Here is a 24,876-nt window from a genome sequence, read left to right on the forward strand (position 1 = left end):
CAGGTGCTGGGCAAACACACACTGCTTTCAAGCACTAAAGACGCCTTCAATATAAACAAAACACACATTGTTGGACCCAAGCTGATTCTACACAAAACCAGCTCAGCTGTGTCTACCCAGACTCTGGGAGCACCAAACACACCCTGCTGCCACACAGCAGGGACTCAATTTGGAGCTCAACAGGATTTGCTCCATTTGAAGCAACAACCTTCATACTCATGCCAACACACCCGACATCTCAGAAGGCTCATCAGATTTGATGAAGCATTAGATGAGCGATGTCAATCAGCCACTATGCCACAGAGTCAGGCCAAATTTCCAACAAGCTGCCTTTCTGCTTCCCCAGCGGAAGAGCTGATCAGATGGAGCACCATACCCACCTGAGTTCGCATTCAGGCAGTGCTGTGCTGCAGCAGCTCAGTCTTCCAGCCCTAGCCCCTCTTCCTCTAACAAATTTTTAAAAAAATATTTTTAGAAGGGAATTTAAAAATCAAAGTCTTTCCAATCAAAGACCATAGTGCTGGTTATCAAGAAAACATATCATTCCTCTGGAATAGAGTGTATCTTTTCTACCACAAGTTACCACCAAAAAGGTCCTAGATATATGTTACGGTTTAGAACATCAGTTAGAAACTTAGCAAGTACTCTCCTGTGCTTACAGTAAAGGTATTTTCAACTGTTATAAAAGACAGTTTTAGGAAAAAAATAATCAAATCAGAACACACACACACATGGGGTGGGGCAGAAACAAAACAGCTTTCAAACATATCATTTCAGTCTCACAATATCCAGTATCTCATTTGGGCATCTGCTTGCCCAGACTTCAGCACCAGCAGCTCAGACACTGTCAGCTTCCTATTTTGATCAAATACTATGAGCTTCAAGGAAAAAAAAAAGGTTTCCGCTGGAAGAGGGGAATGAACAAGCTGGAATAAAAAGCAGTGTTATTTTCCTGAAATATGGGGTCCCACCACATTTTATGCTTTCTAATGATAATGGAGACCTTACTTATTTCAGTATATAAAGGGGGCTTATAAAAGAGGTGGGGACAGACTTTTTACTAGGGCCTGTAGTGACAGGACAAGAGGCAACAGTTTTAAACTGAAAAAGGGTAGGTTTAGACTGGACATAAGGAAGAAATTCTTTATGGTAAGGGAGGTGAGACACTGGGACAGGTTGCCCAGAGAAGCTGTGGATGTCCCATCGTTAGAAGTGTTCAAGGCCAGGCTGGACAGGGCTTTGAGCAACCTGCTGTAGCAGAAGGTATCCCTGCCCATGGCAGTAGAGGTTGGGACTAGATGATCTTTGGAGGTCCCTTCCAACCCAAACCATTCTGTAATTCAGACACAAAAATCTTTAATGAGATTTTACCTAGGTGTTAGATACATCATACAAATAAAAGAATTTATCAGTAACTGGTTTTAGCATGTTCTCTTTCAGAGACATCTCACTTTCACAGAATCCTTGCGATCTGTTGGATACCTCATTAAGTTTCTCAAACTTCCAATTTTACATATCTACAGCTGACAGGCAACTCTGTGCCAAAGTTGACCAAACAAATTCATTTCAGCCACTGAACACTTCTCCCAAAAATACTTCTCGCTGCTATGCCTCTGACATCAAAGTCATGAACTCTCAGACAGTACGGTCCGAAGCCAGCTCCAGTCACTTTCAAAGTCAGTGATAACATGATTTGAGTAAAGTTTCATTTTTTTTCTTTTTTTCTTTTTCTTTCCACCCTGCAGCATCTGCTGTTTTTCCTTACTTCTTTTCTAAGTTGCTCTATGCTGCATCACTCCATTCCAGCACAAGCATTTTCTGCTTAGAGCAACAATCCTAAAAAAAAAAAAAGAAAAATAAAAACAAGAATAGCAGTATACCCATGAGAGGGTCTAAAGCCAGAAGTCTTGGTCCTGTCAGCACAGAACTGGTCTATCTGGAAGCTGCCATGGATTTGCCCAGCATTTTTAGATTGGGCAAGTCCATCATGCATTCTCCAAGAAACGACTCACCACACATTTTTAATAAAAGATTATGTCTAATTTTACAGCCCAGTAAGAATGGCTAAAATAATTAGGAAATGGACAATTGAAAACTCTAAAAAAATGTATGCTTTTACTCCCAAACTGTTTAAAGCAATGAGAAACTCATTGCATTCCAACAGTAACCATCTCAAACACCAGCTTCTCCAGCTGGCTCCAGTACAATTAGCAAGATACTTTGTGAAGGAAATTAAACAGCACAGCAGAAATCCTGCCCAGCAGCCTGCCCTGAAGCATTAAAGATGCAAACCATACATGGCTCATTTTCCTGCTCCAGGCTCCCCTAATTTTCTAGAGTGCATTCTAGTGCTTACCACTGTGTACAATAGAACACACTTTAAATTAAACATTTGTCAGTTTTTACTTCCCTAAAGCAAATCACTGCACACATCCCCTCAATTCCAACTGCATCCTGTAGATGGTAAGTCATCATTACCAACCAGATGGGAAAAAAAAGCATCTTAGTGATATATTTCTCACTGCAGGTATATTAAACCTACACTAGAAGAAGAATCCAATCATGTCTTCTCCAATATTATCAGAAATACTTACCTTAAGATATACACAAACTTAAGAACTGATAGAATTGTGGATTTAATTTACTCCCCTCAATTCTATGAGCAGGACTTGACAGACTCCTCCCTTCACAGCAAGACTGAAATAGGAAGTATTAGAGTAAAACCACTAGTATTTGACACCACCTTGTAAGGACAGGAGAGGTCAAAATGTTTTACCTGGCAAGTTACATTAAGCACAAAGTGATGTTTTGCTGTTTCCTTCAGTCTGAGCAGAGCTCATTGCAAGAAACCAGCCTGGAAATGAGAGGTGACACCTGCAGAAAAGGTAGCACATGTCTTCATAAGCAAAGGTGAAAAGCTGCTACTAATTTAATATGCAGAGAAAACCAGGGACCTGAGAGGGTACAAGGGAATGTACTTCAGAAAATGTGTGCTTTTTTTAAAGTCATGACTCAGACACTGTTCCATACATAGATTTACACCTCTTCCTCCGTTCCTTCCCTTAAGTTAATTTTGTAACATTTATTTGGCACAACATTCAAGGTAAGTCACAAAACACCAAATTACAAAAGCTGCTAAAATAAAGCCATGCCAAAAAGCTCTGAAGAACAAAAAAAAAAAAAAAAAAAAAATCGTACCTCATTCAGATTTAGTTCAAATTCAAAGCACCAAATAAGCAGTAAAAGTACCACAGGGTATAGGTTTTTCCCTTAAAACTTTCACTTGATAATTAGCTCACAAAAATACATTTGAAGGGGAAGACTCTGTTGCTTATCTTAGAATTCTTTTTATAAAGTTATCCCTGTACCCCCCAAAAAAAAATTTTTTAAAAAATGTATTTAAATTTTATAGAAGTTTTCCTCCTTCACTATCAGGACCCCACATTACTACAAAAGCTTCAGCTCCTCCTGCAGATTTTTTTCAGGACTCTTCTAGCAAAAAAGGTCAGCATGATCATAGCTCCAGGTTATGAATTCATGATTTACAGAAACAAGAAACTGTCTGAAAGCCTTCTGGGTTTAAACCAAAAGAAAACTCTTTTCACACTCCTAAAAAAAAAAAAAAAAAAAAAAAGAAAAAGAAAAAATGCTTTGATAGATGGCCTACAATTTGGCACATATTTAATTCAGAATGACAATTAGTATTTCTGCAAACATGGCAAGAATCTGGCTTTGAAATAAATTTATGGAAACTTAAAAGCATCATTCGGAGCATGCACAAAGTGTTCCCTTCATCTTTAAAAACAGACATGATGCAATAGTCTGAATGGTCCCAGATTGGGATCTTGCAAAAACCACAAAATATGCTTAGCATTAAAAGAGGAACAAGTGTTCCTATCTGACTTCATGCTGTCAGGACAGTCCATTCTAATTATGGCATTAATAAAATTAATTTACTTTTTACTGCGGACATTTTAGTCAATATAAAAAACTGAACTGTTGATTGAAAAGCACAGAGAGAAATCCTTATGCAATAGTTTTTTTACAAAAGCCAGTCAAAATGGCAAATGCTCAAGGGCACTCTACAATCTGAATCAGATACTTTTAAAGGAGATAAAACTGCTTCAACAGCTCAATTATATTCTAAAAGTTAGGAGATAGAGTCCTTTAAACATCCATTTGTAACCTGAATTTAGACAGATTTAGAGTATATCTTATTAACACCACGATTTAAACAGATGTAGCTTGCAATACTTCTGATCATAGAAAAACAAGTTTTCAAAGGACCTCTGGACCACTTACGGCAAACTGGTCAGAGCAAGGCTAACCGCAAAGTCAAATCAGGTCACCAAAGCATTGTCCAACTAAATTCTGGAAGTTTTCAAAAAGGATGGAGATAAAACAGGCACCCTGGGCACCTTTTCTGGTATTCAATTCCACAGTAATTTTTCCTCCATTATATTCAACAGGAATTACCATTAGTCCTAACTTGCAGCCACTGACACACATTTTTTCACTGTGCCTCCAAGGAGAATATGTCTTCATCTTCTCCAGGCTAGACCAACTTCCTGCACACTGTACGCACTGGCCTCCTAACCATGCTCAACTCTCCCATCTGTCAGCATCCTCCTTGCATCTGCGGGGAGGGATGAGCAAAACTGGAAACAATATTTTAGAGACACCCTTGTGAGTGCCAGATGGTGGGGAACAACTACTCCCCATGACCTAGTAGCTACTATACTGCTAATGCCACCTGATAGACAGTGAGGTGGTTCTTTCTCAGATGGTGGATTATGCATTTGTCCTTTTGGAACTGCAGGAGGTTCCTGTCAGTCCATTCCCCCAGTACTGCTGCAGCACATCAACTATCCCCCACTGCATTCACTGTGGAGGTTTTTTTAGGTATAGGAACATCACCTTGAGCACTTGAAGAAACCAGGCTCACACAAGCCACTATCAGCCTATCCTGCTTCACTCCTGATAATTCTTTCCCTGTGCAGCTATTTGGTTGAAACATGCCAAAAGAGTAGCATTCCAAAAATAAGAGCTGCACTTTCCCCCCACCCCCCCCCCACCCCCCGAGTCAGCACTGAGGCACCCAAACCACTGCCCAAACACTCTTGCTCTTATAACCTGATGGCTGGCTAATCATCAAATATGCAGCTTGGAAGCAGCTACAGCATGTGCTGTGTCTTGCAGAGCTAATTGATAGTAACACAGAATGATTGGTATTTGAAGAATTTGAGGAGGGATCTGATGCCTTATGGGAGGTTATGAAAAGCTGTCTGGGGCAAGGGATAGCAGTCACTTCAGTCAGGAGACAAAGCACCCAAACGCAAGTTCATAGAAAGCTAACCCTCACCTCCACTGCTCTCACCACATTCAGCTGAAGTAGTAGTTTGGATTTCAGAAACACTAAGGAAATAGTTTTGACTGTCCCCACATATTTCACCACTACCAACCACAACCCTGGTGACCCAACTACACACACATTAAAAAAAAAAAAAATCAGGAGGAGAGAAAAATCAACAATATAACCTCAGCTTGTTAAAAAACACAGTTCAGGATTTACCACTTCAACCACTGCTCAGAACTGCAAAAGCATGATGCAGCAGTGTACAGCAAGACCCAGAAACTCTCGTCTTGATAGGAAACAGCTTTCTTGCTGCATGGAGATAGCAGGCTGTGTTTTATTCTATTGACAGCACATCTCATATTTCATAAACAGCTTTATTTCATCTCCTACTCACCAAGCCTGAGGATTCCTGGTCCTAGTTATCTACCAGGGCAGGTTTTCTTCTGCTACCTATTCATTAGATGCCATTTACCTTGCAATCCATATATATATTTTATGATTCTCTCTCAGAAAGGACACAGTACTAAGACTGAAAGAGGAAACCCTCTTTCCACAAAATAAGCATCTAGTAAGATGATGAACACACGAAAATTAGGAGGCAATTTTATGCACTCTCAACTGTGCTTTCACTTGAGAACCACCACACTGTTAATTCACATACAACCCTATAGCACACACAGTTACAAGAAATGTCTTCAAGTTCTCCTCAAACTGCAAAGGGTTTAACCCCAGACAGTTTCCAATTTCCCTTCACCACCATCCTTACACAGAAACTGGTATGCTGGAAAAGCAGATCCTATTATACTTAGGCTTCTCATAATGTGCAAATATTAATGTAATGTTTTAACTATCGTCTTCCACTCCACAAACTCTCATTCCCAGTGCTGAAGGGCAAGGTATATTTTCTGTACCACACACAACTTGAGTCACAAAAATGAAGCACTTTCATGAGCAAAACAGCACAGTTTACAATAACTTTTCTGAAAGATCCTTATCTACCATACCCATGATAGTATGGGATTAATGTATATGGTTTTGTTCTCATGCCTACAAAAGACTTACTCCCTTCAGCACTTCCACTGCCCCAATTTCAGAACCGCATCTCATCTTACCTGGCTTCAGAATAGCACTAACTCAGATGAACACAAAAACAAGTGTTATCTGGGACACTGAGGTTTCAAACATCTGAAACTCTGCCAACACTCCCAGGCAGCTTGCAAATCTAGCTAAATTTGAAGTCTTGTACTAAAAAACTCTGGAGAAAAGAATATTCTTGACTTAACCAGTTAGGAAACCAAACAGATGGGTTCTGCTTTTCAGGAACAGTTGCTTTAGTCATTTACAGAGAATATAGAGTTTCTTAGAGTGATTTCAACAATCTGAGGATGAAGTAGTGACCCTGCACGCTCTCTCCCTGTTCATTTCCATACTGCTGCCTCTTCCCTTGTGCTTCCACAGTTCTGCTGCTCCAGGGTGTGCCGGTTTTAGTTTGCTGCCAAATCAGCCAGCTGGTTCTTTTCCAGCTGGATTCAACCCTGGCCAGTGTCTTGAACTAGATCATCCCAAGGACACATGATCACTAAATCTGCCAAAAGGGAAGACTAAAGAATGCACTGATAGGGGCATCATCCAGGGGATTGACCGTATCGAGAAATGATGGATCTAGCACTTCCCTTGGCAATTTGTTCTAGTAGTCAGTAACTTCCCAGACAGAAACATTCAGATGTTAAAATGAGTGCAAACAGCAATATAATTTCCCTTAAGTTTTAGGCAGACTTATTCTAGTTGATCTTGCATTTACTGATTTATGACAGTACTAAATAAGCCAAACTCCATAAAAGCATAAGTGATGGGAACATTACCATCCAGCCCAACTGCAGAAAATCAGAATATAGAAGGACGGAGGTATATTATTTTTTACATCCTACGGTAAGCTGTCTTCTCAAAACATACATACCACCGAGTACAACCAAAACCAAAATCCACAGAAATAGAAAAAGCCACCAAAATAATAAGTTCTAGCTGTTTAGGAACTATTTTCTCTTTAAAGGCATTATTAAGCCCATTTCAAAAAGAAAGCAAGTTAGAGACACAGTTTAAAAAGGACACTTGGCTGGCTTAAAATGGATGGGGAGGATGACAAGGCCTTAAAAAGCATTTTAAAGATCAGGAACAAGAAAGCTATAAAATAATCGGTTTGCTGGATCATGAACACTTAGGGAGAGCAATTAATACAGACACTCAGTAGAAACTCACGAAATTTCAGCTTGGATCAAGTGCAAAGTAACTGCAGGCTACACTCTCCATTCCCTGGCTCCTGAAATACAGTCCCATCCACTTTCTTGCACAGGCACTAATGACTGTGCAGTCAGAATAAGGCCACTCAGCTTGCTGACACAATGGCAAACCTGGCACATGAGTTTCTTCCACACCAGCCAGCTTGTCAGCTCACACTGCGGACTCACAACCACCAGGGCCATAGCAAGCCAGGAGGAAGCATCACAAAGCTCTACCTTGTTCAGCAGCAGCTTAAAGAGATCTCCGCTGAAGCACAGAGTTAAACTGCACACACAGAATGACTCCAGGACAACAGAAATTACACACAAAGCAACCTTAAAACTAATCCTTTCATAACTAAAGCTACAAGTCCAGAGTCAAGTGATATGATTCTCCTTTACTAGAGCGTGAAACCTTTATGAAATTAAGCAGTTTCATTTCTTCAAGCAGTGAAAGTGGGAGGCTTTTCTCTCCCCAGTCCCAAAGATTCATTGAGTGGAAGTAACTTGAACCATCCCAAGAAATTTGCTATTGTTCTTCTTTCGTATCTTTCCTGAAAAATTAAGAAACAATGTAGCTTGGAAAATAAAAAATATTAAGCAGAATTAAGGCAAACAGGTAAATAAATCAAATAAATCCACAATTGAACCAAAGAGCTAAAACTGGAAGACAGTAATTTCTACCAGGCACAACTCTGACAACTGCTCTAAATGTGCTGCAGCTGACACCACTCTTAAATAGCATCCTCATCCTGCTTTCATTCACTTTTTGCAACCATGAGCTTAGTCTCAGCTTCTAGAGAGCCAACCTGGCTGAAAACTAATCCAGAAAAACAGGGAAGTTTCAAAAGATTCAGCTTGTACAAGGAAGGGAAGAGGACAATACTCACTAGCCAGAAGCAAGTGAAGGATGAGATTTTGTTTCAGCACCAGCTTACAAAGATCATGCTACTTATACAGTCGAAAGCATTTGACTAAGACTGACCACTTCGTAATTTTATCCAAGAAGTAGTAACTAATGACTTAAGAGTCTTCTTTAAATGGTAAATCAGGCAAGTTTCCAGGATCTTGGGCAAAACCGCCTTCCTTAAAACTAAAATAAAAATCATTAGTAACTCAAATCCACAAAAATCTATTCAAAGGAAGCAAAAAAAAAAAAGAAAAAGAAAAAACATTTACATATTCCTGTACTGCCAAAAAGTATCATGTTCGTGACAATTTAGATACTGCTAAGGAAACAGCATAAGCTTAAGCCATTTCAATAATTTAAAATAATACTTTATCCGGTTTAAGCAATAAAGGTCATAAAATTAATTTTTAGTTTGTTTAACAATGTCAAATTTAAACTCAAATTTACAATTACAAAACTTTACAGCACTAAGCCACACAAGCAGACAGATCCTTGCTTCTTTCTCCAGATTTCAGCAGAGAGCTCCAGCTGCAACCCTCTCCTGTAACATCGCAAGTCAGCACTGTCCAAATTGCTGAAATTAAAGGAAAAGGGTGGGTTTTTTTAATAATTCAAAATATTAGATTCTAATTTATTCCACTGAAAGCAACCCTGCCTAATAATACTTTAAGTGTGCTATAGGCAATACATATTCCTTTAAGAAAAGTTAATTCCATATTCTAAATGACCTCATATTATATTCTCTCCAGTGTACATCACCCCCAAAAGTGGAAAGATTTAACTCATCTGGCAGACAGACACATACTGTGACTTGTCCTTCAGTCTGATTTAGGACTCTGACAGGACAGCCAAGGGCTATGTGCAAGCAGGGTTACGCTCGCACCATCACAGTGACAAAGTTATGTAAAACTATTTCTCATCACTGCACGTCCAAGAAGATACGGGACAGCAAAGACACAAGCATCCCCTTCACAGTGAGGAGGGCACATTTTACATTGTTAGCAAATTCACAATTCAGAGTAGAAGAGAAAAGCAACATTCATGGAAAGGAAGAGTGTCAGAAGGAAAAGTTTGATTTAACTACATCACAAAATCTAGGAAGCCAGCTTAAAAAAAAATAAAAAATAATCAAATCACCAGACTTTAAAGGAACAGAAGAAAAGGACTAACCCCTTGTAGTGGACCAGAGACAAGTTTTAAGTGCCCAGGGGGCAATCACAGGTTGGACTACCTGCTAGAAATTGCTACATTCCAGAACTACTAGTAACAAATTTCACCTGATCAACTTACCCACATCTGTCAAGACGACCTAAGTCACTTTAGGCACTTTCATTGCTGCTCTTTCCTAGCAAAGCACTTTTATGAAGCTGGGTCAGGGAAATACTAGAGCAGCAGTCACATGTGACAGCACCCCTAAGGAAGCAAAATGGATGGGGAAGAGCAAAGCGATGACAGCCAGAGCGGGACAGCCCAGGCAGCCGCCTCGCTTAGTCCCAGACAGTGCAGCATGCCTGACCACACACTTCCTGTGTTTATGCAACAAAAAAATCACTAAGGGACAAAAAAGCCTAATACAGGCAGACAACGGGGCGAAGGCAGCCAGTGAAAGTGAAGAGACTCCAAAGGGAAGACCCTACCTAGCTGAAACAGAACCTCTAAGAACCGATAGGAGAATAAAAGAAGCCAGGACAGCAAATAATTACACTCCTGCATGGAGTTAAGTCTTGAATAACATATACACAGTCTCAAGAACTCTCCACAAGATGAAAGTGCTATCAAAATTAAAATAACCATCCAGTAAAGGTGACCAGCACCCAGAATGGCTGGCACACAAGGAAAGCAGACGTGGGGAGACTTCTCAGTCTGAAGCCACCAATCACCCACCATTTCTCAAAAATACAAAGGAATTAGGCAGAATGAGCAGCAGCTTTAGGGAAAAAGCCTCATGCGAAAACGACATCTTTCCTACACACACACCCATTCATGCTAAACAGGGACTCTCACTGCCACAGGTAGCTGTGGAGAGCAAGAGCCTCTTTGCCCCCCTTTGTACAAGTCCCTGATAGCCTATGCCCATCTATAAAAAAAGTCCAGTGAAACTACAAACACTTTTGAGCAATTACTAATTGCCAGACCATGTGTCTTACTTAAAAACAAACAACATTCCACGATGGACCTGTCTGCTTTCCATATCCTCTTCCTTCCTACCTGCCCCAAAGACAAGACTTAGCATAGCAGCTCTTACATGCTTGGAAAAACAGAAAAGGCAAAAGCTGAGCTGACATAATCTCTAGCACTTTTTGATGGGATTTCTCCTCCACCTCAACCCAAACCCAGTACACACCACCCCTTCTCAGTTACTGTAACTTGTTTTCCCAGTAGCTTAGGCACCTCTCTTCCAGAGGTCAACTTTCCATCATCTTCCCTTATAGTTTTGCCTAGAATAAAGAAAACTATAAGACAGCACTTTGCTCAACATTGCCAGTACAAATACAATGGGTCTGTCAACGTTACAATCATCAAGTGCCCCAGTAGAAAAGGGTTGCAAAAAATTTTACTTCCAATAACTCATTCTTCAGTATTTTACTATGAATAATAGTAGTGGAAGGACTCTTCATTTATCCTATCCCATATGTTTGGGGGGTGTTTGGAGTGATTTCTTTTTTTTGGGGGGGTGGGGGGGGTGGGGTTGTGTGTTTAGTTTTGGCTGGTTTGTTGGGTTTTTTTCCTCAAAGGAGAGAGCAAACCTTGAAGTAATGTTTTGATTGGTTATTCTAATACTACTAGTCAATACTGCAACAATCTGTCACTGTCCATGTGACTATGTTACAAGCACTCAGCCTGCTTACAAAACCCTTCTAGATTTTTTTCTGTTGCCAACATGAAGGTAAAGAAAGCAAAAGGTGTCATGCAAGTTTAATGCCCAATAAACTTACTAAATAGTTTCTGTAAAACAAATATATTTATGTATATTTATACTCATTCTGTTAGCAATGAAAAAGTATGTCTGGCTTCTTAAAGTATTCCAAAGTTATAAAACTTTCTAAAGCTAAAATCCAGGAAATTCAAATGTACTAACTTCTCAGCACCACAAATCAAAACTTGCACAAATTTTTGGAAATAAAAAGGGGATGGGATGGGGGGGGAAGGGGGGAGAAATGCGTATAGCGAAGTAGATACTGACAGAAGTCCAGTAAGTTTCAGTGAACCACTGTGGCAATTTATTAACTGTTGCTGGAATACTTCACTCTTTAGCTGTAAAGCCATATAAAAATTAGTTGGACACTGCAAATTTAGCGCAACCTTCTTGTTAACATGTAAGTTATACAGTCAAACACTTTCTCAACTACAATTAGTAAAATAATCTAATTTTGGGCCATAAAAGTAAACCAGACAGATCCTACAATACACAGAATTCTACCTCCAAGTGGCTATCAACCCAAGACAGCAAAAAGGTAATTCAAAGTTTTTCCACAGAACATCTGAACGCTTTTTCCCCTTTAATTAATCTATTTCTCTATTTGTAGAACCATATATTGAATCCATTTGACTTACCTAGTACAGAAGGCAAGTAATTACAATGACAAAGCCTAAGCCCTTAACAGGGCATTACCGCATTACTAGTACTTTAGTTACCAGTTAATAGTGTCGTGTTTGTCACCTCTGACAACATCCTCCTCCCCATCTTTCAAGTGCCTGAATGACACATGCTCTTGCAACATTAATGTCCAATCACTACAAGAATGCAAAGAACCTATTCCAAGGCATTTTGTATTTCTGCCCTTCTCCTTTTGGTTCCTCCACAGTCATTCCTCCACACGCCCCGTTCTTACTTCTCCATAAATCTCGGAAACCCTTGAGTTTGTCAAACAGATATCCCAACAGCCCCCTCCATGCCACCTCTTACATGTAAAATCTCTTCCATAAGCTGACATAAAAGACAAACAATCTCTTATCAAGAGCCAGGTCTACTATGACGTCAGTAATAAAATAATGAAATAATGACCTCTAAAGTTAAATGTGAGGCCATCACTAAATATAGTGAGTGCAGTGCAGACTACAGTTAGTTCTTTTTCCACTCTTATTTTTAGAGGTGTTTTACAGTACATTTCTCCCTACTTTTGGTGACAAGAGAATAACGCTTGAAAATCTAAATAAAGGATGACACCTTCATAGAAAATCTATCTAAAAGGTTCTAGGATCATTCTGCAATCATTTATAGAGGTTTGCCAATGTTCTGGCAGAAACAGTTCTATACTGCACACAAATTGCTGTAACCACCCATGCAATAACAATACTTAACACAGTATTGTCAATTCAGTCACCTCTGCAGCAGTAATAACATGCTCACTACTGTAATCAGAAGAGACAGAGAACCAAGCCACACTTAAAAAAAGGAAAGGAAAAAAACCCATAAAACTACAGTAACCTTTAGTCATAAGCTGGACTCAGTCCTTTATTAACAGTGTTTACAGTATTCCTAACTGTACACTAATAACCCAGACCTACCATAAATAAATCCTCAGGTATTTCACATTTCAGCATTACACAGTCTGAGTTTAAAAAGTTTAACTAGCACACTACAACTTTATGCTTTACAAACTACCATCACAGGCCACTGCAATGACCTGGACAGATGCTTCTCACTTGCAAGTAAGACAACGCAACCCAGAAAGAAAGAAACAATAATTCCTGCCTATTCTGAATAACCAAAAGAAGCATCAAAAAGTTTTTTAGAGTTTGGCTTGTATCAGAACCTAGAACGCCAATTTCACTTTATATTTTCAGACTTCATTTTAAGTGTGCTTTGATCATGTAATACAACTTTCACCGAGATGAAAAAACTGAGAGCACGTCTTTATTATCAGGAGGAACACAAGTCAGGAGGAACATTTATCGGTCCACTAACTGCACGTTTGATCTACACACACCGCATTTCTCCCCCCCCCTTTTTTTTTTAATGCATAAGGGGGAGGAAGCAAAGCTATTCAAAACCTAAGTATCCTTCCACCTAAAAGGCTTAAATTCCGCTTAAACATAGCATGTTTGCACACAGCAGCATAAGCACACACACGCAGCCCTCTTCAAACAGGGCAGGCAAGCCCCCACCACACGCACTCCTGCACACACCCCTCCAGAAGGGCATTAAGCAGCTGATGTTACACAGGACAGCACAGCAAGGGATGCAACGCGAGTGGAGGTAACAGAGGCAGATAAAATGGTCAACGGAGCTCTTTGGACCCCAGTGGGGGCATCCTGTATAAGGAAAGAAGGCTCTGAAGAGTGATGTTGAAGTCGGTCTTTCACACTTGCCTGTGCAGAGGCTCTTCCATTAAAAATCAGACCCAGCACAACTGATTGTTTCAAGTGTAAACCTGAGCTGGCACATTATGAAAACAGAAATACTTCGAGTCGTCGTACACTTGCTTTTTTGAAGCCAACACCTTGGTGGAGAAATGGGAGTAGGCACAGCTCAAACTGAAGCTGGGTACAAAAAAGAAGCCAGAAGGGCTGGATTTAACCCGAAAAACTTTTCACCAAGCCCCTCCGACCAAGACCAAGCTCCCTCCCTCCAGCACTGGCTCAATGCTCGCTATACGGCTGCAAACCTCGCTCTCCCCACCGAAAACCCTGTCACCCCGGCACCGCCATCCGCCTCCGGCCGCCCCGGGCCCCCGCCGCAGCCCCCCGGGCCAGGTCGGGCAGGAGGGAGCGGCCCCGGCCTCTCGCCGCCCCTCGTCCCGCCGGGGAGGCGGCGTTCAGCCAAGCACCTGCGGGCACCTGCCGCCGCCGGCTCCGGCCTGCCGGGCCCGGGCACCCGCGGCAGCTCCTCCAGCCCCTCCGCCAGCCGCCACCTTCCGCCAGGGCAGCGGGTACCAGCGACGCTGCTTCCCCAGGGCACGCCGGCGGCTGCCCTGAAGCGGCGCTTCCCCGGGCACCGCAGGTCCGCGCCCCCCCCCCCCCTCAGACAAAGGGCGACGGAGGCGGCCCCTGGGGAGCGGGAAGAGGGGGCCAGCCTCGCCGCCTCCCGCCGCGGCAGCGCTTCCCCGCCGTGCTCACCCATGCTGCGCCCGCCCGCCCGGGCTCGACGGAGCGACTCCCGATCCCGCCGACGTGCTCAAGCCGGGCACGGCGGCTCCATCCGTGTCCCTACGGGCACCGGCGTTAAAGAGGCTGCTCCGAGCCGCCGGCGGCCCGGGGCAAAGGCAGAGGCAGGGGCAGGGGCAGAAGCAGCCGCAGTCCCCTCCCGCCACGCCTCGCCTCGGGCGAGCTCCGGCACCGGCGGCCCCGGCCCCGCCCCCGCCCCGCCCCGCCCCGCCCCGCTCGCCGCGGGGGTCGCCAAATCCCGCGAGAGCCGAGCGCCACCGCCCCCACGCCGTGGCGCCGTTGCCAGGAGGGGTGACGTCACGGCCGCGTCCCCGCCCCGTGGACCCGCCCCTCCCCCGGCGCCCGCCGTGCCCCCTCAGCGCCCGGCGGGAGTGCCGAGTTGCCCCGCTGCCGCCTCCCTTCTGCCTGCCTCCCCGGTTCGGTTTTCTGCCCTGTCTCCCGGCCGCCCCGCAGTCATTTGTCCTCAGGCCCTCCTGAGGGAAGGCCGCTAGCCTCCTGAGGGGCGATGCGCCCCTTCCCACAGAGGCTGAGGACCCTGCCGTCAGTCCGTGCTCCCACAGCTCCCCCGCGGGATGGAGCTGCCTCACGGCCCCTCAGTAAAAACCTCGGCCCGCTGAGGCCCTCGGGCTGCCCCATGCATCTAGGGGGTACCCCACTTCATTCCCCAGAAGGCTCTTGGCTCTGGCCCTTGGCCAGAAACACCCACCCTGGGATGGTTTCAGGGAGCCACTTTTGGGCAGACGAGTCTTGAGCTATGGGGTGGGTTCTGGCTCTAGGCGCCGGGCCATTGCTTCTGGCTTGAGGAAGGTGGCAGGGGTGCATGCAGGGAGGCCTGGGGAGGGAACCGGCCGTCACCTTGGTCTTCAAGGCTACTAACTTCATGAGCATGTTTGTGGACTTGCACATTGCTTTTGAAGAGTTTACAGGGTAGGGGTGCTTTTTGTTGGGGTTTTTTGTTTGGTTGTGGGGTGTTTTTTTATTTAATAAAGGAGGAAAGTGTTCAAAGCTATATCAGGCTGCCACTGTTTAGGTTTTTGTGGGAAACTCGGGAATGAGTGAAAACGACTACTTAGAACTAAACCGATTTAAATAAAAAACACTGACCACAAGGCCAAAAGGACAAGTAAACATGGTCTGGTTTTGATGAAAATAAGGGAATATAACGCAGCAGGGTTCTCTGAAATGAAAATACTCTGTCTTCCTTGCTGCAGACATCATTTTATGAGTGGTTCAAAATCAGCCATTTCAGCCATGCTCAGGACAAAATTAGCCTAAAAAGAATGTCAAGTATTTCCAGGAGTCAGCTTTTGCTTAGCATCTTTCTCGTGGAATATAAACAGAAAATGAGTCAGATAATGAGTACTTGAAGACAAAATATGAAGTCTGAGGATGTAAACAAGCTATACCTTATTGTAGTATGACATTTGCAAACTGCTCTAGGAGAACCTACTTTATCAGGGGGTTGGGCTAGATGATCGCCAGAGGTCCCCTCCAACCTGATCATACAGTGGTTGTGTGATTTTATCTCCTTCACTCTACTTTGAGGAGATTATGCTTCTGTTTCTTCTGACAGCAGAACTGGACATGTACGAGTGATAGAATTACCTTGAAGCAAGTATAGCATTTAATGCTGATAAATGGCCCCATGGCAATTCCCTTAAAAGGAGAATCTATTTTTTTTGTAAAAATACAACCTACACACCAGTTTTACAGTAGCTAGTAGCAAGGAGAGATATGGGACAGAAAGGAAACATCATCCTTAGAGTTTGAAGTCACTCCAAACAAAAATTCAGAAAATAACTTCCCTGAGGATGAATTATCCTCATCTGTCTTCTCTTGAGTATTTTTCTACTTCCTCTGAAGAGCTATGTGCTAAAAAGAGGATAAAGGATGAGAAGAATTATAAATTGGACCTGATGTAGCAATTCTTACCTTTTTAAACCCTGCCATAAGGCTAAAGTATGCATAAACGAGAGGTATGGAATGAAATATTCATAGTGTATGCCTTCACAGAGAGTTGAAAGGGCTTCATGTAGCCTTCTTTCAGGAAGCTGGTCTGAACTAGGGCAAAAGCTCATTCCAGTTTGTTTAAGCATCATTACTAGCTTTGGGTCAGCCCTAAATGAATATTTATGCTGACATAAAGCTACCTTTGCCCTCCTCTTCAGTCTAGAACATGCTGGAGAGCAGAGCACTGGTTCTCAGTTGTTATGCTCTGGACTAAGACACTGGCTTTCTGAAATTCTGTTTTATTTTTATGTGTCTTGATAACTGTGGCCAGGGCTGGCTCAAAGCTTCTTCACAGTCCAAGTACAAAAGCTGAATTTTATTTAGAGCCCATTTGGTCTCATGATAGTGCACCACCATCCAGCCGGTCCTGTGCTTTAGCCTCCATCTCCTTTTCAATACCAGTGAGACAGAAATGGGATGGTTCCTGAGGGAGCCCCTGTGGCTGCTAAGCCCAAAAGTCTTCTTGCAACTGGCAGTGATGCTGCTGAATCCATCATCTGCAGCTCTGTACAATTTTCTGTTTTGCCCATGTCTTAAATTGATCCTTCTCTGGGGCTTTGGTCTGTGAGTTCTGTGGTGCTGAACAGACGTGTCTGCCTCATGCATTGTTGAGTTTGACAAGACTTTGCTGCAGTAAGTTCTGCAAAAGTGCAAGAGGCTGCTCATGTGGAACTCGAAGCAGCTTGGGGACCTGTATTTAGCATTCTGTATATGAGTTGGCGATTATAATTCATATAAGGAAAATACATCTGTGCTAGGCTATTAATTATTATGGCCCAACCGTTAAGCCACATCACTACTTTGTTTCTTTTCTATATGTGCTAAATGCTTATTTACCAATAATTACCTTCTAAATCACCTACAATGAGTTCCTTCCTCACTTAGTCATTTTCACTTGGATATTATGCAATGATTGGTATTTACGCAATACTTTGAAAATACAGTATTGCTGTTGTACTGATAGATACACAGGGAATGCTGGATCTTCCTTTTAATTCAGTCTTTTCTTTCAGTTCAAGGCAAATGTAAAGCATCGATATTCTGACAATGGAATTACAACAGTGCATATTTGTTTCAAAGTATTTTCAAATCTATTTAGGTTCCCCAAAATAGCTGTGATTATTTTCTCCTGAGGTGGAATTTGTATAACAATAAAACTTAAAAATGAGGATTAACATTTTAAATACTTCATGACTGAACTTAATGGAATATCTGAGTTTCTTGCCTGCTTTTGAGAGAGGAAGAGTTGTGACATGTTCACAGATCAAGAAAGCATTCACTGATAACATCAGTAACTGCTGTCATTTTATTTTACAAGAGAGCATTTTATAAAGCCTGCTATATAGGTTTCTAGTATAAAATAAGAATAATACAATTTGTCACCACTGGAGAGACTTTTTTTTTTCTCTCACAAAAAAAAACCTAGGAAGAATGATAGACCCTTTTTCTGGTAGTGCTACAGTGAAAATTTCACTTGAACTTTTTTGCCACTGTGGTAATCTTAAAATTACTCCATTGGTTCCAAATAAAGAAACCTAAACCCAGAACTTTCAAAACTTCCCCCTAGAGCACAAAAAAATTAAGGAACTGACATTTTTTTTCAAAATGAAAATCACATGTCAGCTGTTACCAAGTTATGGTTTCACGCACATTTGAGTGGCACATGTACTGCAATAATTGTACATTCCCCTTTAACCAAACAGTTTGCTCCCAAAATTCCAACTGAGTCAATTTTTCATGCTTCTAATACTCCATTTCATTTTTCATGACAGCAACTTCTTGCACAATAATACCTTTAAAAGTTGACTGGAAGCATACAGCCTATAACACTAAGGAGCTAAACAGTACTGATTGTAAAATTTCACCTTTCGTTCTCAGTAGTAGTTCCTACTAGGTAACACAGTATTACTAAGAAAAAGAGAGGTTTGTTTCAGAAATTTAAAAGCTGTTTAGATGAAAAACTCCCTCTGCTGGTTTGAAGAAGCAGCAGATGTATTTCACTTCAAAAATACAAACTGTGGGAAAATACTCATTCAGCACACACAGTATTTTTCCCTTCACTGCATACTCAGTGGAGAGTGAATCTGCTTATTCCACAGAGTGAGGCCAGACTCATTAAGACAAAAAAAAGTGAGAAAATACAGAAACACAGAGCAGTTGTTTTGTAACTAAAACCTGTATCAAAATGTAGATTTTCAAGAAGAGGGCAAATTAAGCTTGCACGCTAACATTTAATCATGTTATTAACTGTTGACATGGGGCGGGGGTGTGTGTGCATTATTTTACGAAGGAAACCCAACTTTTTCCTTTCTTTCTACCCCCCTACAGACAATCCATTATGTGGCATCTTGACAGCTATGCAGGACTCTTAGTCTGAACCCTTTGCAACCACACCACAGCTTCCTTCATCCACTTAAAGAGCAAGCAACTGGTCATAGTCTTTCTTGCAGATTATTGATTGCTAAAGGAGGGTGAAATACTCTGTCACTACAGACAGCTGGTGATACTAAGGAATTTGGGATGCCAGTTTTCGGGATATCCAAAGAGTCATGCACTAGTGCCATATTTTTCAAACCGTGGAGTGTGGATCAATGATGATCTATGAGAACTCAGGAGCTGGTCTGCAAAATAATTGAAAATGTCTTTGTAAACCACCTACACTTTCATACTCATACATCGAACAAGCAAGCAACCAAAATGAGCAAAATACTATGGACACTGGAAGTTTATCCTAATTTTATTTGTCTTTAATGGGAAATTGTTGTGGCAACACCACAAAAACAGTTTTTTGTTTATTGGTTAAGTTCCTGGTTGAAAAGGTTGACAAATATCAGCCAGCAGAAACAAATTCCTCTGTCCTTTGTTTCAAGTTTAACCACTTCTGATCTGTTTCCTCCATTATTATCAGCCTCTTTAGTCAACCCCGTTCTTGTCTCCGTAATCAGCTCTAGCCTTGACTAGCAAGTACTTTTTTTTTCCCCCTTGTCTTATTCCTTTGCCTCATGCCAAAAACTCCTATGCTTTGCTCCATTTTGCTGGGCTGAGCACAAGACAGGAAGCCAGGACAGGTTTCTGTTCTGTGGCCTCATTTTGTTCTATAAAAATATGTCCTTCAAGTAGGACCCAATGTTGATTAAAACGTTATTGTAGATGATAGCTTGTCCAGTTCTAAATACTTCTAAAGTCCTGAAGGAAGTATTAGAAATGAAATATTAGTCACTTTGGTTGCACAGGTGTGAAATAAAGTACTTTTAACTGTTGAATCTTGAAAGAAAAGAACTGGGGGAGAGGAAGAAGTATCTGAAATTCAGGCTAAGTATAGGCAACAGTTGATCGTGTTTCTGCCATGAGGCCATTGTAACAGTAGTCTGAAAGAATAGTTACCAACCCTGATGGCAGCTATTACATTTTTTCTTTGACATCTCTTCTGAGGATTCAGTTGTTTGTACTGAGCTAATACTAAATTAATAGAAAGCTGCAAACAGCAGGGAGGTCTGTGTCATGCTGATAAAAAAACATTTCATGTGCACATGTAGTCATTAATGGCATAACCATAAGTGTAACTATACATGTAGTTTCAAAGATATTCTGTTTGATTTAAATACAAGTGAATTTTTTTCCTCCACAGTTTGGTTGTAGTACATCACACTGTACTTAAGAAGAAGCAGAAGAAAAAAAGCAAACTGTGCTTTTCACTTGCATATTTATTTTTTTCTCTAATAAGCAACGACCTTCCTCCTTCCCTTTTAGGCACATTTGGCATTTTGCATTTGTATTAAGTCCCTTTGGCAGCCACTGTTTGGGATTTCCTCATATTAACATCTAGCACAAAGAAATCTCATCTTCGGGGTCCAATGGGCTAATGATTTCCTTCAGCATCTGAATAAATCAACAGCTGTGGCCTTCAGCCATTTTGTCTTACCAAAATAAAAGTGGCAGGAAAAGTGCTTGTTGTTGTAACAGTTCTCACACGTGCGCCGAGAGGGGAATAAGAAGACTTTTCTCTGCAGAGACATCTTCACACAAAACATACACTATGAACAAGGTAATTTTTCCCTTGCCGCATCAGTAACAGCAATGTAGCCCTAATTGCAATGATCTAAAGTTTGCTTAAAAGGTAGTTTTATTAAAGCATGTGATACAACATCATGAATACTTGGACTACTGTAAATACACACCCATTATTTATCAGGGTGCATTTCTGTGCCACAGGTGAGATGATGGTGTCAACTGAAAGTGCTCTTACGTTCCAGTGGCAGCCACTGATACCTGTACAGCCCCTTTATGCTGTAGCTGTGGTGCCAAAAGCAGCTTGCCACCACAACTGCAAAGTTTCGCTCGTGGCACTGAACATCTCTTTCTGGCTTTCTTGCTCTTGTGCTAGTTCTAGCACTCATCTGATGGTTTTGCTTAGTCAGTTCGGCTTCCAAATCCAGCATGAAACGTTTAAAACGGGGAACTGTTAAGTCTTCAGAGCAGTTTTGACTTGCAATTGAACTGTGTTCAAATGGAAGTTTTAAAATTCCAAATAAAACTAGTCTATCACCAAAAAAACTGATCAGGTGCAGAAACTGCATGTATTACTTGCGCTCAAGAAACTGCTTTGGGTACGATTGTCTTGGGGTTTTGTTACATTTTTTGTTGTGGCTTTGGTTTTTGGTTTTTTGGGTTTTTTTGTTTAATAGAAGTACAGCAAAGCCACACCCTGCAAGCTCTAGGACATGAAGACACAATATTCACTCGAGTGGTCTGCTATAGGGGGCTCTTGGGAGCCTTTTGGGGAAAGGGATGTGGAGTTACCTGTATGTTTACATTTTCCTGTATTGATTTTTCTAAACTGACAATGCAGTGAATAGTGCATTTTCATCAGTATCACAGTTTTCAACAGAGAGGTCAAGGCGAAGGAGTGCAAACATACTTGTCTATCGCTTCATGCTTGAAGCTTAATACAGTGCCTCCTCTCTCTTCATTCTCAAACAATGTAAGATTGTGATTCATTTTCTTGAAACTGGCAGCCTTTTTGTGAGTGCTGTTCAGCTGCTTTTGAGTTTATAAATAGCATTCCCAAGGGCCATCTGTGGAATTGCCAGAGTTGACAAAATACCCACCCACTCTTGAGAAAATTCTGTAATTAAATATTACTTTCCCTGACAATTCAATTACACACCCTCACCTTCAGTTACACTAACTGAACTCCAGGACTCTAGAATGTGTTGCTATAATCACCAGATGCGTCTGTAAGGTATATATTGCCAGCAAGCCACTAAATTTGGTAAAAAAGTTGTTTTTTTGCATTTTCCATTCTGAAAGTTATGAAGCAAATTAGAATTAGCAAAACTATTAGCATTATTACAGAGAAAACATTGCCCAGATCAAGGAAGGACACACTTTTCTCCCTCCCCATCCCCAGGCAAACCAAACTCTTATCAATTTTGTTTGTTAAAACCCTCAGAACTGTGATTGGATCTAATAAATATGAAATATTTTCAATTAGAAGCGTTAGCTTTTATCTTCATAAGACACTTGTGGCTGAAAAAGGGCCTCTTGGCAGAGCCTTGGAGGCTTTCACTGATTATTTTTTGTTGTTGTTGTCATGCAGAGTAAGAACTTAGATATTTATCTACATTCCTGCAGGCTTGTATATCCTCTCCCTCCGGGCATTGATGCCTGCTGCCAACAATGCATGTCAGGTTTTCTACAGAGACAGCAAGCTCAGCCTGACAACACACTGAGCACTTCAGAAGCACCTGATCACTTTATAAGAATATTGGGCATTATTCATTTTACCAGAGCATATTCCCACAAAAACAGCAGAAGATGAGTTTTATGTTTGGCTCACTGGCTGCAAGTCAAAATTTTGACTCTGTATTCCCGCATGAATAGTTATCAACATCTCAACCTGAAGGAGGAAAAGCAGCTCCTATTCTGCTTTCAGAAACAATGAGGTTGCAATGGCAAACAGGTTGGGTTTCTGTCTTGACAAGTAAAGCGTTTTTCAGTTCCCATTGTAGGTGGGACAGTGAACTGAGACTATTCCCACTTTCCCCAATTAAGGTGTAAAGTTTTGTAGGATTTTTGTGTGCAATCAGAGAAAAACACCACAAAGATATTAATTATATGGAATAGTTTGTTGCATTGGTTGGACTTGCATTTGCCCACCGGAAAGTGCAGAGGGGGATGTGTGACAGAACATGGGAATGTGCTCCAGCCACAGTAGCTGAGTTGCCAAAAGTGCATCACCAAATATACTCACAAACCTGAATGTTTCTCTAAGGAAACAACATTTAACTAACAAATTAGCTGATCTGTGACTTGATTAACTATAGATACAGGCCTGGGTAATTCATACTTTTCCTACCAAAAGTTGAATCCTTTAGCTGGCACCCTCCCAAAAACATCCACTCACAGAAAAGTTTGCAGACACAGTATTTTCTTTTTCACTTCTCTATCTGTGTTATTTCCAGCCCAGACTGCTTGAAAGGCAGCACCCCTTCCTGAATCTAATTAATCCTTATGACTTGACCCATCACATCAAATTCTTTCCTTTTTAGAAATTCTAGTTTATAATTGTTCCAGAGCTCCTGCTGTACCCAGGCACTCCCAATAGACATTTTATGTCTTCATGACCTTTTGTCACAAACGAGAGTGGAAGCTACAGTTTTGTTTAGACACACAGGTCTGCTAAAAGAACATACTTTTTCCAAAGTGAGCTCTTATTAAACAAGATCATTCTGATGTAAAGACAGATGGTAACACAGGATTGCTCAGAGGCTATTTCCTCTCTCAGTCATTTTCTCAATAATTAATCATAGGAATCTCAATAAATCTCTCATAGGAAATCAGAATTCCAACTTATTCTTGTTCCAATTTGAAATTACAGCAGTTCTTGCAGTGCACATTTAAAACACTTCTGGAAAAAAGTGGTTTAAATATCCTATGTTTTTCTTTCAGTGTTCATATTTGTCTCATGTCATGTCAGTAATGACCTGATTTAGGGAGTTTAGTTCTTTTAAACAGTTCTGTGACATTCTAGGTGATGGCTCTGTGATCCAATTTCTTCTCAGTGCCTGAAAAATCCAAGTACCAAAGCTTCAGCACTTTTCATTCTTGCTGACTAGCTCTACTCCTGTGTAATAATGGAACATTTTGTTATTCTAGAGCTACTGCCCAAACGGGACACAGGAACACACATGCATGAAATCCACCCTTGTAATGTTCAGAAAAGTGCTAATGTCGACCTGTAGTTTTTAGAAAAGTGTAGCACGGTGTACTTCATGTACCCAGCCACTTCAGTCACGGACTGGAATATTCTTTTGAATTTTAAGATAAACAGTGAAGAGAGGCTCAGGTCACCTGATTTGAGCTGCATGGTTCAAGTACTCTGCTGATGCGGCTTCGTTTGACAATCTGTGGGAAGGAAGAAGCAGGCACTGATAGGAAACAGTTCATCAGATCCTAAAATAAGTGCCTAAGGTATGAGTGATAAAAACCCTGGAGAGGTGCCAGTATCTTTCTGGTGGCTGTAGAAGGAAACCACACAACTAGCTTAGACTTTGATGACTAAAGATTGATAAAGCAAATGCCATTTAGAGTAGATGCATGGATCTCTGTATTATTTTTGCCTTTATACCCGGCTGTTAAAATGTTTTTTTGCAAACAAAATCAACAGTGCATTTTGGACAATCTAGAGTTAATTTGGTTCATGTTTCTGAACACTGCTTCCTATACCCAAAAGTAAGACCAGACCTAGACACAACTGCCTAAAGAGGAAGTCTGGAAGTGGAAAGAAAATAATACAATACTGGCCTAATCCCACTATGCTCTTACTATTTTTAAGCCTCTTGGTGTGAAAGACAGTGGTTCAAAGTGCAAGGTCCTGCACTGGTCCTGCATTGAAGCCAATGGTGAGAAGTTACTTGTTTGAAAGGATATATGTTGAGAAGAAAAATAAGCTGTACCCACTAACACGATGCAGCCACAAAAATGACAAATACGGTTCTTCAGCTTATCAGGAGAGGTGTTTCCATTATATAGGTGAATGTAGATGCCATCATTTAACTAGTAAGACCTGCTTTTGAAAAATTAATGCAAAGTTGTTCAAGAAAAGTAAACTCAGCTTGGAATAGGTACGGAAAAGGTCCATTTGAACCATGTTGGAGCGTGAGCAATCTAAAAGAGGTTGTTCAGTCTTACAAAATGAAGACTGAGATGAGAGG

The 24,876-nt window shown here is 41.4% G+C and overlaps 1 protein-coding gene across 1 annotated transcript in view; it reads right to left on the reverse strand.

Moving 5' to 3' along the window:
* The window catches only part of CD2AP (CD2 associated protein), an 89,624-nt gene extending 74,786 nt beyond the window's left edge, over positions 1-14,838 (reverse strand). Inside the window, exon 1 of the mRNA XM_055810753.1 lies at positions 14,603-14,838. Within this exon, the coding sequence (XP_055666728.1) occupies positions 14,603-14,606 (4 nt within the window). The 5' untranslated portion in view covers positions 14,607-14,838. The remainder of the gene's footprint in view (positions 1-14,602) is intronic.
* Between the last annotated feature and the right edge of the window lie 10,038 nt (positions 14,839-24,876).

Source organism: Falco peregrinus, chromosome 7 (assembly GCF_023634155.1).
Source record: "Falco peregrinus isolate bFalPer1 chromosome 7, bFalPer1.pri, whole genome shotgun sequence".
In the NCBI taxonomy this organism is placed as follows: domain Eukaryota; kingdom Metazoa; phylum Chordata; class Aves; order Falconiformes; family Falconidae; genus Falco; species Falco peregrinus.